Source organism: Amblyomma maculatum, chromosome 3, assembly GCF_055883805.1.
Source record: "Amblyomma maculatum isolate TAMU_Amacu chromosome 3, ASM5588380v1, whole genome shotgun sequence".
NCBI lineage: Eukaryota > Metazoa > Arthropoda > Arachnida > Ixodida > Ixodidae > Amblyomma > Amblyomma maculatum.
In genome coordinates this window covers 167780451-167796721 of record NC_139346.1, presented here as the reverse complement: position 1 = coordinate 167796721, position 16271 = coordinate 167780451, and the positions used below count along the sequence as shown (strand labels likewise).

At 43.9% G+C, this 16271-nt stretch overlaps 1 protein-coding gene and 1 long non-coding RNA gene across 2 annotated transcripts; one reads left to right on the top strand and one right to left on the bottom strand.

Moving 5' to 3' along the window:
- The first annotated feature begins 720 nt into the window (after positions 1-720).
- LOC146196803 (uncharacterized) lies at positions 721-3429 on the top strand. Its single transcript, XR_014705649.1, has 2 exons — positions 721-1156; positions 2811-3429. It is a non-coding gene; the product is annotated as an uncharacterized LOC146196803 (long non-coding RNA).
- Positions 3430-8979: 5550 nt separating this feature from the next.
- Positions 8980-14526, bottom strand: LOC146196802 (uncharacterized). The gene is made up of 4 exons (XM_084596405.1): positions 14217-14526; positions 10324-10391; positions 9905-10034; positions 8980-9390 (listed from the first exon to the last, which is right to left on the bottom strand). Exons 1-4 carry the CDS (start codon positions 14305-14307, stop codon positions 9212-9214), a joined length of 468 nt encoding a protein of 155 aa, XP_084452531.1. The 5' UTR covers positions 14308-14526; the 3' UTR covers positions 8980-9211.
- Positions 14527-16271: the final 1745 nt, after the last annotated feature.

Here is a 16271-nt window from a genome sequence, read left to right as displayed (position 1 = left end):
ATTCGTTTGAAGATGATCGCTGGTTAGCTATACGTCACAACTGCGAGTAAAACACGCGTGATGTTCGACACGCTCGAAATACACGAAATGTCAAAATTTTGCGTAGATGATGAGGCGGTGCATAATAGCTTGATTTCAAATTAAATGCATTGTTAATTCATCCTAGTTTAATTCTGTATTCCGCGTTATTCGAACATGACTCTTCGGTCTCGTCGACATAAAGCTCCCCTCATTTTATCTGCTCTTAATTCATAAAATCATCTGTAATTTTCGAATTAGAATTGCCGACAGCACATAGATACAAAGGGTCACGCGAAGTCACAACCATGGAGTATAATGTGCGCTGACATTGCTCAAGTAATAAGAATGCATAGGTCGCCACCCGACAGCATACGTCAAGACGTTCTATAAACGAATAGAGCCTTTTCCAAGGCCGTCGTATTGAAGACAATGCGCAGGGAGCTTAGATGTAAATTTTGCTTGCGTATTGTCCGCACAAGGCAGCTGCGCTGACGCTTGTCACTATATGTCTGACGCCGTACCTGATCACCGAAAGCCACGTTCATCGTGTCATGTCAACAAGATACGCTTTGAGACACGTGTGACAACCCTCGCCTCATTCCGCGCCCCCTAAATGGTTGAGCGGTGATGACGCATGCCGACGTGGTTCCCAATTAGGGATCCGAACATCAGTGTATAGATAGCCGTCGTTTTCCAAATTGGCAACATCGCAATTCTGCTGCTGGATATACATTACCGCTGGTCGGCAATCACTCGACCACATCCATATCTGCCGCGTTCGATTTCAGGCGTGGTCATCTGATTCTCCGAAGCACAGCTATCGGGTGGATTAGTGGCAGATCCGTGTTACGGACGGGCTGATTGGTTGGTCGGCGACCGAGAGGCTAGCTCTCATAACGCTTGTCTCTTTGGACGGCGTGTCACTTGTGTACGAGCAACAAGTGGAATCGATTTGTGGGCTTCGCAATGACTGGCCTTACAAGGGATTTCAGGGGAAGCAGAAACAGTGGCAACGGAGACGACTCTGCAGCCAGCGGCAAGGTCTCGGAGCGCCGACTCTCAGTCATCACCGGAAACATCATACGGCTGAACCGATTTTTAGCCCTTCTTACACTTCACCTGACGACAGTAAAAGGTAAGCTCGATCAGTTCTGCAATGTTTGCATGATCCAACTGTGATCTGTACTTGTTTCCACGAAAACGAGTAGTACTTTTTTTAGATAATGTCTGTGCCGAATATCTTCACACCCCCGTGGCTTCTTTTTAGTCAGCTTATAGTGGTGAGTCAGAAATAATACCGCGCGATACTGTTCGCCGGGCAGGCGATAAACGGAGCTAGTTGTTTTCGTGCATAACAGCAGATTTAATCTGTTTATGATGAATTAAACCAGACACTTGTAGTGAAAAGACTTTCAGAACTTCTCAACAGGCGAACTCATTACAAGCCTAGCGAATATTTCACAATGCACCTTAATTGTAGGCAAAAGAGTAGCAGCGCGTCCGTTGCTGAAAGATTCATCGACGTATCGTGCATATTTTGACCAACACGTGTTCTTCTTCACAATCCCCCGTATGTCCAAAAAGTATTCACCAACACGTTAGCCTGACAATAAATACTTTCCCATCAAGTGGCCATAAGCGAGCCAACAATTAAGGGGCTCTAGCATTTCACAGCCATCACTTTCATGCGAGGCTCGCACGAGTTTTCTTCGCCTTATGTAGTTGAAATCAGGAGCACATATTGTACATTAAAACCTAGAGATAAAGCGGGTGTTAGCTTCCCGATTAAATTGTCGTATGTAGGAAGTGCATACATCAAAGTTTTTATAAAAATTAAAACTTAGTATCATCACCTACTGTTTGCAAAAAGTAAGTTCTTGTGGCATTAAAAACTCTTCGATTGTTTCTTTTCTTCTCCATTGTTTGGAAACATTCATATATTTTAACACATTTCACACGCACGGTTTGTCAGCTACGTAAAGAAATTTTGTACCATTTAGTTTATAGCTAGTGTTTCTCAAATTACGTTGTTAATGACCAATGAGCAAATCAAGTAATAAAAAGAATATCCCTATACATACATCAGAAATTCGCATCGTTCATTTCTCCATTCACATACATCTTTATGGCTTGATGACGCTATAGAAGTCGTACGTATTGCAAAAAAAGGAAATAGATCATAAAGTGTAACGAAATATGGGGCCTGAACATTGTATTAAAATATATATCATTTTTTAGAGAACAATAGCCTATCAACTTTAAATATGTGAGCGCGCGCGCTAGCAGTAGTGGCAGTTAAGAGTTAAGGTGGGAGAGATAATTTCATTTTTTAGGTATATTGGATTGAACCTATTACAAAAAAATAATAATAATAAAGGTGCAAAAAAGGCAGATATGGAAATCTGAAAATTATTACAGGTGAGAGAGGGATATTTTTTTTTTTTGTTTCTCGATCGTTGCATCGAATTAGAGTTACGGCGCTACTTTTTTATTCAAGCCGCTCTTTTCTTAGCTAAGGTAGAATTAATGCTGTTACCATCGATGCAAGTGTTTTTCTGGTATTGCTACTAATAGTATTGTCTCTGTTAGATACTGGATCTGGTGCTCATACGCAACTGCTTTTATCTCACAACAGAAAGCTAAACCTTACATGATTTGTAACGTTGTCATTCTCGTAAGTGTCTCAAGTGTCTCTAGTGTCTCGCTGCTCGATGTTTGCTGTACTTGGTCTGCACCACCTGGACAAAATGCTCGAACGGCTTTAAATAAGTTTCGCTGTTTATTTTCAGGACGCGGCCTCTCACCGAGCGGATCTACCCGACGACCTTGCTGCGAGAAGCACCGGCGCAGCTGTACAAAGGCAGCGGACTCTGTCACGTGATCGGGGAGCGAACAGAAGTGAAAACTCTCGGACACGGTTGCGACAAAGCTACTACTGCCTGCGAAAATGTCCAGGCGGCAGCACTCGACAGAGCACGATGCCGGAACCGCGTTTTCTTCATCCGATTCGAAAAGTGTTGTGTAAGACATGCAAGCGTTGCTGAAACCGACCCCACTCACACAATATGTGATAACATCTGCGTATGTGAACCGGAAGGTGTGCGTTGAGCTTTCCAAGTGACTGTGACTGCCGTGGTGGAAAATCTACGCAACGTCATTAATCCCTAACAGCGTAGCAAACGATGTCCAGCGGCACGCTTTCATCAGCTTTTGTTATGCAACAGGCGACAGTGTTGCAGCCACATGCTTACATTTTCTTTTTTTCTTTTCCGGAACTACAACCGAGAAGAATAATGGCAGCGAAGGAAGGTGGAATGAGTGCCTTTTGAAGTGACAGTCATTTCTGCTCTTGTGCCGCGGTTATACGGGGACTATAAAAATTGAAATAAATGCCTTCTGAATCGACAAGACGGATTCTTCCTTTATTTTAGGGAATTACATGCAGAAAAATGTCGCCTTTCATGCAGTCATCATCAAGCAGCTGATCTTGGTGATGGTGGTCTTTCACGTTGACTTAAATGTGGTAGCTTTTTAACTCAAATTGGAGTCGAAGTCAAGATAACATTTGAACAAATGGCCGATATTTCGCAGCATTTTCTTGAGCTGTACGTCTTCGATACAGAGTCACACTCCAACTGACTTTCCATCGCTTGATGTTATATTTATTATTACATACTTCCTCTGTATTCCTACCGCGTGAGTGGAACTGAAAAAGGTAAGAGCAATACATTGTTTTAACTTGACACACATCTCTTATAGACTATACATAAGCAGGGTGCAATCACATTTAACGAAACCGAAAGCTCTCAGGGGCGTCTATGAATATGTCTAAATGTAGAGCTTGGCCACGAATACGGTTTTAGCAGTCATGTAGGTCAGGGAAAGAAGAACCTGGTTGTAAACTGGTCATTGATGTACTGTTGGGGCTAGGTATTTAGTGTGGATGTATCTTGTTACCAGCGTCCAAGCCGTGTAAATCGTCATTTGGGATAGTTTTTAAACACTGGAGTTAGAAAATGAGTATATAAATTTCAAGAATAATAGCTCCTGCTTTTCGAAACTCAGAAGACTGTTCCAAGGCGCAAAATACCGGACGCAGGGACTATATGGCAGGTTTCATCGCGCTGAAAGGACCGTGCATAGATGAGCAAAAAGAAAAAGAAAGAAAAACAGACAAAAGAAATTGATTAATTCGACATTGTCGGACGTGGATATTGATCGTTAGGTCAGGCGTACTTTACCACGGTTGGCACAACCTGTTTGTTTAGATGTCACCGTAAACTGATTTAGGAATGATAGGAACGAGTAGCTCTTGTTCCATGGTAACGGCTGAAAGAGCCGCCTAGTGACTGATGGATAGGCGCAGATGTATGTGCGCGCGCGCGCGCGCGCGTGTGTGTGTGTGTGTGTGTGTGTGTGTGTGTGTGTGTGTGTGTGTGTGTGTGTGTGTGTGTGTGTGTGTGTGTGTGTGTGTGTGTGTGTGTGTGTGTGTGTGTGTGTGTGTGTGTGTGTGTGTGTGTGTGTGTGTGTGTGTGTGTGTGTGTGTGTGTGTGTGTGTGTGTGTGTGTGTGTGTGTGTGTGTGTGTGTGTGTGTGTGTGTGTGTGTGTGTGTGTGTGTGTGTGTGTGTGTGTGTGTGTGTGTGTGTGTGTGTGTGTGTGTGTGTGTGTGTGTGTGTGACTTTATTGAGATAATACGTTTAATACGTCGTGACGCTGGCCAAGTGTCGACCCGGGCTTATGCCCTACTCTGCATTACCTCATTTTGGCCCGTTTGTGGTGGGCCGTGAGGCTTGTGCTTTTCGAGCGCACCCCGGGCCTACTGGACGGCCCATTGTTGAATGTCCTCTGGAACTTCACAGAAGACGACGATATTTGCTGCACAGCACGAGATTTATTTCAATTTTACACGAGGCGTCATTGGCTGCGGCGATACCATATAGTACCCTGAAAATGAATTAACACTGGCGTGCCGCCGCTGGCCAACATATGGCCGATATCTTCTATATTGTAGTCTATAATTAACAAATTTAGAAAAAGAGTACTCTGGTCGCATACAGGCAAAGTTTGAATTCGATCCTGTGAAAAACAGATGGAATTAAAATAATCCAGAAAAATAAGACTTCTCACTCGTAAAGGTAGGTTCGTAGCGTTCGAAAAAAATTCTCTCTTGTACATCGTTATAGGCGCATAGATTACAGACAATTCACTATTTGCACTGATCGAACTCAAAATCTACAACCAGTCGGCGGCGAGATGGCAAACTGCGACTGTCTGCACCACAATTTACAAACTATTTTGAAGAAGCGCAGCACAGTTCCATCTGACATGCCTAACGAGTGACAAACACATACATCATGCCTCGAAGTAAAAGGTTTATACCGTTCGCGGTCTGTCTGTTCTTGACTTGCAGTCTAACTTTTTTAAAAAAACTGCAATGATGCCCAAATCCTTTTCCAGGAATAAGCGACCCCGCTGATATTGCCTGCGCCGCTAAGCAAGTCCACTAACATTTAACGTTGCTATGCGTAGTGCTCTTTTAGGTTTATGAACCATTCATTTATGAGCAAGAGTAGCCAGGCCGCACGTTTTCTTCATCGAGCCCACAAACAACAGTCACGACGACCTTTTGCCGAAAAAAGAAGCATGTTTGGCACGTCCCTGTGTTTTTTCCAGTTTCACTGCATTTATGTTAAAGCATGGTAATACAAAAAAAAAAAAAGACGTTGGCGATGGCATAAATACAGTGCTCTATTGCTTAAAAAAAAAAAAAAAGAAGTTGGCGATGGCATAAATACAGTGCTCTCGTGCCTGGCCCAGTGAAGCTTGTCTGTTTGTTCTGGCACTGGAAGGAAGGAAGGAAGGAAGGAAGGAAGGAAGGAAGGAAGGAAGGAAGGAAGGAAGGAAGGAAGGAAGGAAGGAAGGAAGGAAGGAAGGAAGGAAGGAAGGAAGGAAGGAAGGAAGGAAGGAAGGAAGGAAGGAAGGAAAGAAGGAAGGAAGGAAGGAAGGAAGGAAGGAAGGAAGGAAGGAAGGAAGGAAGGAAGGAAGGAAGGAAGGAAGGAAGGAAGGAAGGAAGGAAGGAAGGAAGGAAGGAAGGAAGGAAGGAAGGAAGGAAGGAAGGAAAAACTTTATTTAGCCCTTTGTTATTTTTGGGTGGTTTTTGGGGCGTCTTCAGAGGTGTCTCCTTGTTGCATTCCAGGAGTCTTCTCCGCTGACCTCGTCCGCTTCTACTCAATGATCGGTGTTCTGAGTCCAGGACTCCGCTGGCCACTGCCGCCCGTTGAGGCTCGGTGTACCAGAGCTTGCTGGTCGAATTCGCAGCGGTCGCTGCACACCAGTCTCCCATTGCTCCGCACTCTGGTTTCGAATTTTGGGGACCACGTCTATGTTTTGACAGGCCCATGTGATGTGATATAGTGTGGATTTTTCGTCGCAACACGGACATCTGTCCGCGTATATCTAGGGTGCATTTTGTTTAGTATATGTAGGTTTGGTTGGTTGGTTGGTTGGTTGGTTTGTGGGGTTCAACGTCCCAAAGCGACTCAGGCTATGAGAGACGCCGTAGTGGATGACTCCGGAAATTTCGACCACCTGGGGTTCTTTAACGTGCACTGACATCGCACAGCACACGGGCGCCTAGCTTTTCGCCTCCATCGAAAAGCGGCCGCCGAGGCCGGGATTCGATCCCGCGTCCTTGGGCACAGTAGTCGAGCGCCCTAACCACTGCGCCACCCCGGCGGGGTAGGTTTGGGTATGACCCTGTCTGTAATTGTCTCCAAATGACAGCTTCCCCTCTGTTGAGAGAACTGTGTGGTGGGGGCTCGAAACCCAGCCGCATCAATGTTTTTTCCCGTGTGCTTTATATCCGAGGTCACGTGGTACTCATAATTATTCGTTATATGCGTGGTGCAATGTTATATACGGCTGGTCACGTGGTCGATGCAAGATAAACGCAAAACTCGCAAATGAACACAGTAGAGATAACTCTCCAACATTCCCAAAAGGGCATGATGAATTCTGTCATACATTCGTCCAGCTTATCCCAACCACTTGCGTCTGAAAACAAGACTACATTCCTCCGCCTTTCAGGGGCACACAAAACAACTGTAATGAACAAATACAATGACACGTGGTGAAACAGAAGGACTGTTGTACACGTGTCTCGATTCTACACAGGAAAATGTTTTGTTTTCTTTTTTCGCCCTCCTAGTCCCTTACTGATCTCTCGTTCCAGTTTTGCCACCTGCTCCTCATCCACTTGGACACATATACGTGCAGTCCAAAAAGCTCGATGACGCGGCAGCTACAAACGAAGCACATCGCATTTCAATCCTGCAAAAAACTCTACACGTTTCTTAGTGTGAGCCACCACTCGAGAAAACGTCTTTATTCCAGCTCGAATCTGGAAGTCTGCGCGGGACCTCCCGAACACCGGAGAATGACGATGATGATGCTTATGTGGAGGTGAGAGAGGTGACAGTTCTGGCACCGCGCTCACACTTAGTTTTGATGCGTAAGCATTAAGTGGGTATATGTTTTCAAGGTCGTGTCATCAGAAGTCTGTCGACAGGATTACGTTCGAACGAAACGAGTGATAAAAAAAGGAATAGTTGGACTAGATAAAGGATGAAAAAAAATCTCGCTGTAGAATAGTTTAGTGCATGTAGTTTAATTAGTTAATTGATTAGAGCCAACTAAGTCATTCAGACGTCGGGTAGATTTTCAAGGTGTGCCACCAGAAGTTTGTCGGCAGGATTAGGTTCGAACGAAACAAGTTCTATTCTTTCTGAACAAACCCTATTAGTGCTGATAAATATATTATTGAAAGTGACTCTATCTTCAGATATTTAGGGGCTATGTTGGATTGCCACTTGTCTTGGACGGAAAAGGTGAACAGTGTGTGTAAAAAGGTTGCGTACGGTAATGAGGGAGTAATTATTCATTGACGTCCTCCGAAGTGCAGCCACACGGCCGGAATGGAAAGCTATACAGCTTTCTCAAAAACTTCGTAGTTATTCCTTCGTGTCCGGGGATCGCACCCGGGACCATCGTCCTTCCAGGGCAGTTGCTCTACCAACTGAGCTTATCAGGACGGTCAGAACTACGTAGGTTAAAAACAGCGACTGATAGCGCACAGTGCGACCGACCTGTATTATACATGACATTTGCGGTGGGCTGCGAGACCTTTTCAGCTTTGGCCAGTTACTGTCTTCTTATCTCGGAATGTTGGTATCAGTTATTTTTAGCGAAGCGCTAGCTGCCGCCTGGCCTCTCGCAGGAGAGTAACCAAATTGATAACAGTTCATTCGCGCACATGCCCTTTAATACTCGATTCATCACTAATCCTTTAATTCGTGCATCTTTGAGCTCACGCATACTCCTTAACATGCAGTCGTCCTACCACGTTATGACCGCGTTCTTTTCGGTTCCACTCAATCTATTTTCTAAAACAAGCGCCACGGAAAATAAAGGTACCTTGCTAGCGTTGAGTTAGTAGAGGTAAAAAAAAATTCAACGAACTAATACGCCTCCACCTAATTATTACGCAGTTGACATCCCATTCATGCCCAGCGACCTTATTTTGCCGTTTTCTATGTTGCTGTGACCTATATTAGCTATGCAGTAAAGCCATTTTTGATATGCAGATTTTAAATTAAAATACAAAACTACATTACTGCTCACTGGTATATGTTATAGGCGACGCGGTGTTTAATTGAGGTTTTGAACGCAGGTAACATCGGATGGGAAAGTTGTAAATGCTGCGATTGCGACACAAAACACATCACGACGACTAAGCATATACACGCCCACGCAAGCATGCACCATTGTAGAGCTTCTGTAGGCAGATATATGTACTGCACATCAAGAGCGAGCAATTGTGCGTGGACAATGAATAAGTATTGCACGCACACCGAAGTACGTTTTCCAGCTGTGCAAAATGACATTCCTACACTTGGGGTGCTTCAGCGTCGCTCACAAGAGCGAACGGTACCTTTATTAATCGCTTGTACGCTCTATACACACAAGAGCAACTGGAAAGGTGGTGAATGTAGGCTGTTCCGCTGAATTTATATCATCGTCGAAACTGATTATCTCGCGTATACATAATATCTCGCCTATCCGTGGTACGCTTCTTAGGTTATCAATGTTCTTTTGGCTTCCCTAAAACGAGCATGCATCCGTGCAGCTCGCTCTACGCTAGTTCTAGCCGGCCCTGCGCCGATGCACAGTTGTGATATTTCTTCTCTCCATTGGCTGCTGCTGCTGCTGCTGCTGGCCCACTTCCAAGCGCGGCAGGTCGTTGGGAGGTGAGGCCCGGATGCTCCTGCTGGCGATGCTGACGCAGCTGCACTGCGGATGATGGCGCGGTGCCTGACGAGCGAGACAAAGGAGAATGAGACATCGATAAACAAGTGCGCTCCGCGAATACAGTAAACCATGATACTCTGAATCATCTCCCAGCAAGAGGTTTCTGTTTTTGTGCCATATTTTGCAAAGCTGTCCTTTGGAAAATCGGTTCATTGGATGGCCGGCCCTTGCATACGCTAGCCAATCAGAGGGATATTCAAAGTATAAGAGGATGATATAACTAATTTTATAGTGTTTTGCAAATTTTCTCATCGAGCGTATGTATATGAGGAGTATACACCAGACCTTTACCAAACCTACCTTGCACAATCTTTACCCTAATTCCACTACGCAGACTTGTCATACATGGGTCACCTGTGAACATCTGTAGAAGACCTATACTGGCCTTCGCTTAGCGCTGCGTTGTAATAAACTTCAATCTAGCTCCCTGTCTTCAGTGTAAAAAGTACTTCGAAACAAGCCTTGCTTCCATCACTTTATTCGAATTAGGCGGTGCAACTTCATAAGTGGTATTGACCTGGTGGGTCGTCGCCTGCTGGTTGGGGGTCGTCGATGAAGTCGCCGACTTCCTCAATTGCCGCAAGCGGAGCACGCGCCGGTGGTGGTTGTGGGCGACCAGGCTGCCCAGCCTTCCCACCATCATCACCCTGCGTGAAGTGTGAACTACTGAGCACTGCAAATAAAGCTCTATATGTCCCCGATAAAGCTGCGAACATAGTGCGGCTATATGCGTATGCACAAACATTCACGAAACATCTAAAGGCGGCCACCACGACCAGAATTCGATCCCGCCTCCCTGTGCACAGCAGTCGAGTGTCCTAACTAGACCTAACCACTGCAATACCACGCCGGGGTCTAGCCCTGAATGAGTTATTAGTTCTCATTATAGGGTTCTAAGTGTACACTACATACTTCTAATGCAGTCTACATACATACATTTTCCTTTTCCTTTTCTAAGCGTTCGTCGTCAGATTCTTCGGAGTCCTCTTCAAACGCAGAGTAATCTGAAAATAAAATACTCGCGTCATAACACTGAAAGAAATAAAGAAAGTATGTTCGATGTACAGAAATAAAATGGTAATAAGGTTACCGAACCAACCACTGATACTGACGTAAAGATTATTACGACATGTTTGGGCAAAGAGAGAGAAGTACACATACCACCAGCGTTCACAATTGAAATTCCCGCATTTCCCAAAACAAACCTACCAACCATATGGCACCAGTTGAGCACTAGGGGCGGCCGTTAACGATAGTTGTTCTTTTTATGAGGATAACAGTATATTAAAAAGTCACGGAGGTACTTAAGACATGCTTGCATGTTGTGTATGAGACATCACTTACCTTGATCTAACTCACCTTCTTGATGTAATTCATTTACCCTAAAGCCCTTTGCAACAAGCCCCCTCAGCCTAAAACATTAGCCAAGAAGGCATTTGTTATTGTCATTAAAGCCCCTCAACATTATTTAGTAACATCATTTGTCACTCAGTAATGGTCATTTTTAATAACGATGGTTAATGGTTACATACGACCTGACTATAAATAAATGCTTTCTTTTTCTGAACGGCACCGTTTTTCTCAGCAATTGGCCATGCATTGCATTTACATTAATAATGTATAGATCTCTAAGCGTCAGGACAGATATAACACATATGATATATTTGCAGCATAGTCCATAGGAGGCATTGAATTATTTTGATTGTTTTTTTTAATTTAAATTGAAGACGACGGTAATTCTTCGGGCTGCATGCCAACTGACACACAACATGTATCCTTCAATGTGCTCGCTTGCCCGCACTCTAATCCACCCACAGACGTATGGCCACTTGTATACATGCTCACACCCGCCCCTACAGGTGCGTACATACGCAAACGGAGCATGCTATTCTGTTCTAATTGCAATCGTGCCTTCCCATCGGGTAAAAAGAAAGGTTATCTATCCAAGAGAAAGCCCACTAGCACCTACTAGCAGCCCGCACATACCACAGCTGCCACTTTCAACTAGGAAACGCGGAAAACATTTCTGAAGGTCGCAGTGGCTTTTGTCCACACATGTCCGTCGTAATACGAACGAACGAATGAACCCATACATACATACATACATACATACATACATACATACATACATACATACATACATACATACATACATACATACATACATACATACATACATACATACATACATACATACATACATACATACATACATACATACATACATACATACATACATACATACATACATACATACATACATACATACATACATACATACATACATACATACATACATACATACATACATACATACATACATACATACATACATACATACATACATACAGATACATACATGCTCCCCGCCGGGGTGGCGCAGTGGTTACGGCTCGACTACTGTTCCCAAGGACGCGGGATCGAATCCCGGCCTCTGCAGCCGCTTTTCGATGGAGGCGAAAAGTAAGGCGCCCGAGTGCTGTGCGATGTCAGTGCACGTTAAAAAACCCTAGGTGGTCGAAATTTCCGGGGTCCTCCACTACCGCGTCTCTCATAGCCCGAGTCTCACGTTACACCCCACAAAACCAAAACCAAAATCATACATACATACATACATACATACATACATACATACATACATACATACATACATACATACATACATACATACATACATACATACATACATACATACATACATACATACATACATACATACATACATACATACATACGTACGTACGTACGTACATACATACATACATACATACATACATACATACATACATACATACATACATACATACATACATACATACATACATACATACATACATACATACATACATACATACATACATACATACAATGAACGATTTTGTAGCCATTGGAGTGTATATACAGCTTCAGCGAAGCAAGGGCAAACACGTGCGGAAAACAACTTCGATTCTAACGTTCCGACCTAGACCTGACCCTCAGTGTGACAGGAGAAACGTTAGGAATGAACACTTTGTCATATATTTGTGTATGCCTGTACTTAGGCTTCTACATTCTCTTACGCTGTGCCCACGAATATTTTTGCAACTCTACCATGCTGCTTTGCACAAATAGAATATAGGACTCAACACGAATAAGTGAATTATGTGTACGGATGCATCCAAAAATGAACGTTTTTATTGTAATTGGGTGCAATTCGCACTATAGGCCAGCAGGATCTGCGGGCCATCTCCGCTGAGGCCCGACGCAATAGGTAACTCCTGAGAGTGGTGGAGTGGTGGCGGTGGTATAGCGGTTTATAAAATAATGATCAAAAAGGATGGAAAAGAATGTTGTCGGCCGCAGCAACTGCTATCTAATATCTTGCCCCCGAGCTGCGACCGGCAGGAAGGAAAAGGGGTAGGGAGAGGATAGTGAGGAGTACAGAGAAGAGCATTAGCAAGAAAGGACAGGGGGAGCTTTGCAAGCCCGAAGTAGACCTGGCTTGTCCAGGTAATATGTTGCGCGAGAAGAGTTCAGTAAGTTGGTCGACGCGGTGAGGTCAACTCTCTGTTCCCTTGAGTAGCCGTATTTCTGTAGTTTAAGGTTCTGTGTAAACCATTCGTTGAGACAAAACAGATGTGTAAAAAAAAGCAATATACGGCTACGCTTGCTAAGTTCCTTTGCCTTCATAAATGCAATACTAACCAACTGCACAAAATTAAATTACGTTTCACGATTAACACAATGACTCTATCTACGCCTTTTAGCGAACCACCAGTGAATGGGACTACGTGACCTGACATTATGCATTCTCACGAAGCCTATCTTTAGATATTCTGTGTTTTTCCAATGGGCTCATTGAGCCCATAGGTAAAACGAGCTTAACGCAGCTTGAAGCGTAATCTTTTTGGCTCCTTGGACTGAAAACTCTGGTAGTCTTTCATTTTTGGCTTCAGCTTTGGATTTGTCATTCAGCTTGTAAAAAGCGGAATGTACTGTCCAGTCATCTGAACTGTTAAGAGCTCAGTTTAGTTTACGTGGCTTAACGTCCTAAACCAACTCAGGCTACGAGAGACGCCGTAGAGGATGGCTCCGGAAATATCAACCACCTGCAGTTATTTGTAGTATTTTTTCTCCCAATTTAATTAATCATAGGACCAATAACTTTTGCTTCAGGAAGAAAGTGCCGGTTTAGGAGCTGTAAGATGTCTTGAAAAACAGCTAGCCCAAATATTTCCACCAAGGTATCACTTACGCAGCTTTTTGCTTTACTTTCCTGAGAAGAGAGTTAAAATGTGGAACCTCCTGGCGCAAATCTCTCCCCTAACAGCAAACGCTAAGCCCCGTCGGGAAAAGCACTCCAATTGTAAAGCAAATTTTGATCTCTGACATACGTCTTGGGACACTGAGCCTGTGCCACTTCATTCTGGAATTTTTTATTTTGCAGGTTATTATTGAAAGCCAACAAATATGAGCTCCTCAACGTGCATTGTACATAGGCGCGAATTTCAAAACGGACCAAAACTTCCGATGTGACACTTTATTCCTGTAGCCAAAATTAGAAACCTAGGTATTCGGTATTTCCTAATTTTGTGAACGATAAATACTGCAGACTAGACCGCGCCACTCTAATCAGCACTCGGCAGGTTTCACTTAGGCTATAAGACACTTCATTTGGGACCCTTGGGGATCTAGTATGCGCGCCTTTACAGCGCAAATGGAGACAAACACTTAAGTATGCATCTAAGAGGAAGGCGGCCTCAGTCGAATGAGCTGGAAAGCAGAGGCTCCACGAGTGTTCGGCACCTACGTCACCGGTGTTGAAAAATAAAATTGCTTCATGTACTTACTCAGCAGGAGCAGTAGTGCGGCCGCCAGCAGGGCTACGTCGGTGCAACCTGTTGGTGGGGGCTCGTTGACAATACGGCAGGCTCTACCCATAGCAGTCACGCGCAGTACGAGAAGAGCACGTGAACAGTCAGCTCTCTTTTAGATGTCCTATAGCCTGCATGTGGGGCGAGCGAAAATGGCGTGAAAGAAAACGCGGCAGTCGTTGGATATTATAACCTCAGGCAGATAACCTGTAATTAAATCTGAAGGGAGAGCATGTAGAATTAGGGGATTCCGCTGATGACACCTGTGCGTGCACATTGCGCTCACTCCCGCAGCGCTCTCTAGCGGCCATCCTCGTAAGTAGAGCCATAAAGGTAACAAACAAAAAGAGCCCCGACGTCGGTGGGATGCGTCGTTCATGCTGTCGTGATGACAGCCCTGCTTTCACGGACGAATCTGCACCTGGACGTCGACATCTGTGCGAATGTTTTCTTTTTTTGCCTCAGCAGAGATTGAAATAAATTGATAGTTTACCATTGTTTTCCCGTGCGATCTAGCTTCGAATGTGGTGCTAGTTTAAGTAAAGGGGCCACTGAAAGAAGTTAAAATTATTTTGTAAATCTTTGGGTTCATGCTCATGAGATTGGAGAACTGGTTTCTTGCCTGGAAGCTTGAGAAGGAATGGAACGCACACACAATGGACGAATGAAGGAGGCAACGTCAGCTCGAACTTGCATTTAAATTTGTTACAAGGAGCATAAGCAATAAATATTCTCTGGGCTAAATAACAAAACAATCACTGAAAGACGCAGACAGAAAATGAGCAAGCTCTTGGATGTAAAAATTTCATGAAAGTTGTGATGAAAGTTCAAGCTGCGTTTAAGATCTTGCGACTATCGTTTGCTAAGTGGCACACCTTACCACTGTCTCACGTCAGCTGGACATAATACCAAAAAAAGGTTTTACCTGAATGCTCTTTTCCATGCTAAAGTGAAAAAAAAAAAATGAAGTAAGACACCTTTTGATGCAGAAAAATGTAACTGCCAATACGGTGAAATCGCACATCTCTTACTTAAGAAGTATCATTTATTAAAAGGCTAAGAGCCGATTTTATGCAGGACGACCTTCCGTCGTAACATGAACCAAAACGATTACAAAAAAAGGGAATTAGATACGAATGCGTGTGAAATAAATGGATGTGCAAAACGCAGCAACTGGCGTCTATTGAGCGATGAAAACCGTTATTTATTTTTATCCCTTTAGGCAAATTAATTACTGATAAACAGGGAACTAACCTTTTCAGCAATATTTTGGACTAGATTGCTTTCATGTGCTACACTTACTTGAATTTTTAGCTTGTTCGCTAAACACGCTAGACTAAGATATTCATGCCTATATTTGAAAATACGTCATCTTTTTTAAGACAAAACTTGGAAACTTCATGAAATAACGTAAAAGCTGAAAACAATTACCTACGACCCTCGATCATTCAGACATTCGGCTAAGAGGATTCTTCGCCGGCAAAGACTGGCTTGTAGCTTTCACGATCAAACGCTGCTGTGGCAGGCAGTACACTTTTAGTAGGAAAGGAATGCTAGGAACTCCTTTCGATGGAGTGTACACGTGTCCCACATTTAATGCTGTCTTCCGAATCATCGCACTCCTTTTAGCCAGAGTGAAGCATACGCCACTCTGCAGGAGTAAATATATACTCCCCTATGTTAAGAAACATTCTAAAAAGAAAAGGAGCAGCTCCACAACATTTATAGTTCAAAGCCGGACGGGACAACTCTGCGCTAACGCTATAGGAGGAACGACGAAGCACATAAATACGCTGTCCGTTTGAGTCGCGCGGTTAATGGTGCGTTAATTTGGCGAGCTGCAGCGATACAACTGGGTGGTTACTGAAAAATCGCTGCTGTATAAGATTTCGAAAAGCTGAATAGACGCTGAAACACTTTAGCATAAGCAGCATTTAAAACCATGTTTAGCGGCGAACCGGTTTGCGGTATATGTATCGCAAGCGTTTCCTTGAGCCGGAGTGTCGCTTTTTCTACGAAGCGTACTTTCTC

Coding starts and splice junctions, on each gene's coding strand:
- LOC146196802 (XM_084596405.1), bottom strand. CDS start 14,307: ATGGGTAGAGCCTGCCGTATTGTCAACGAGCCCCCACCAACAGGTTGC. Junction 10,035..10,323: donor TAGAAAAGGAAAAGGAAAAT/GTATGTATGTAG, acceptor CACTTCACGCAG/GGTGATGATGGTGGGAAGGC. Junction 9,391..9,904: donor AGCAGGCGACGACCCACCAG/GTCAATACCACT, acceptor CTCGCTCGTCAG/GCACCGCGCCATCATCCGCA.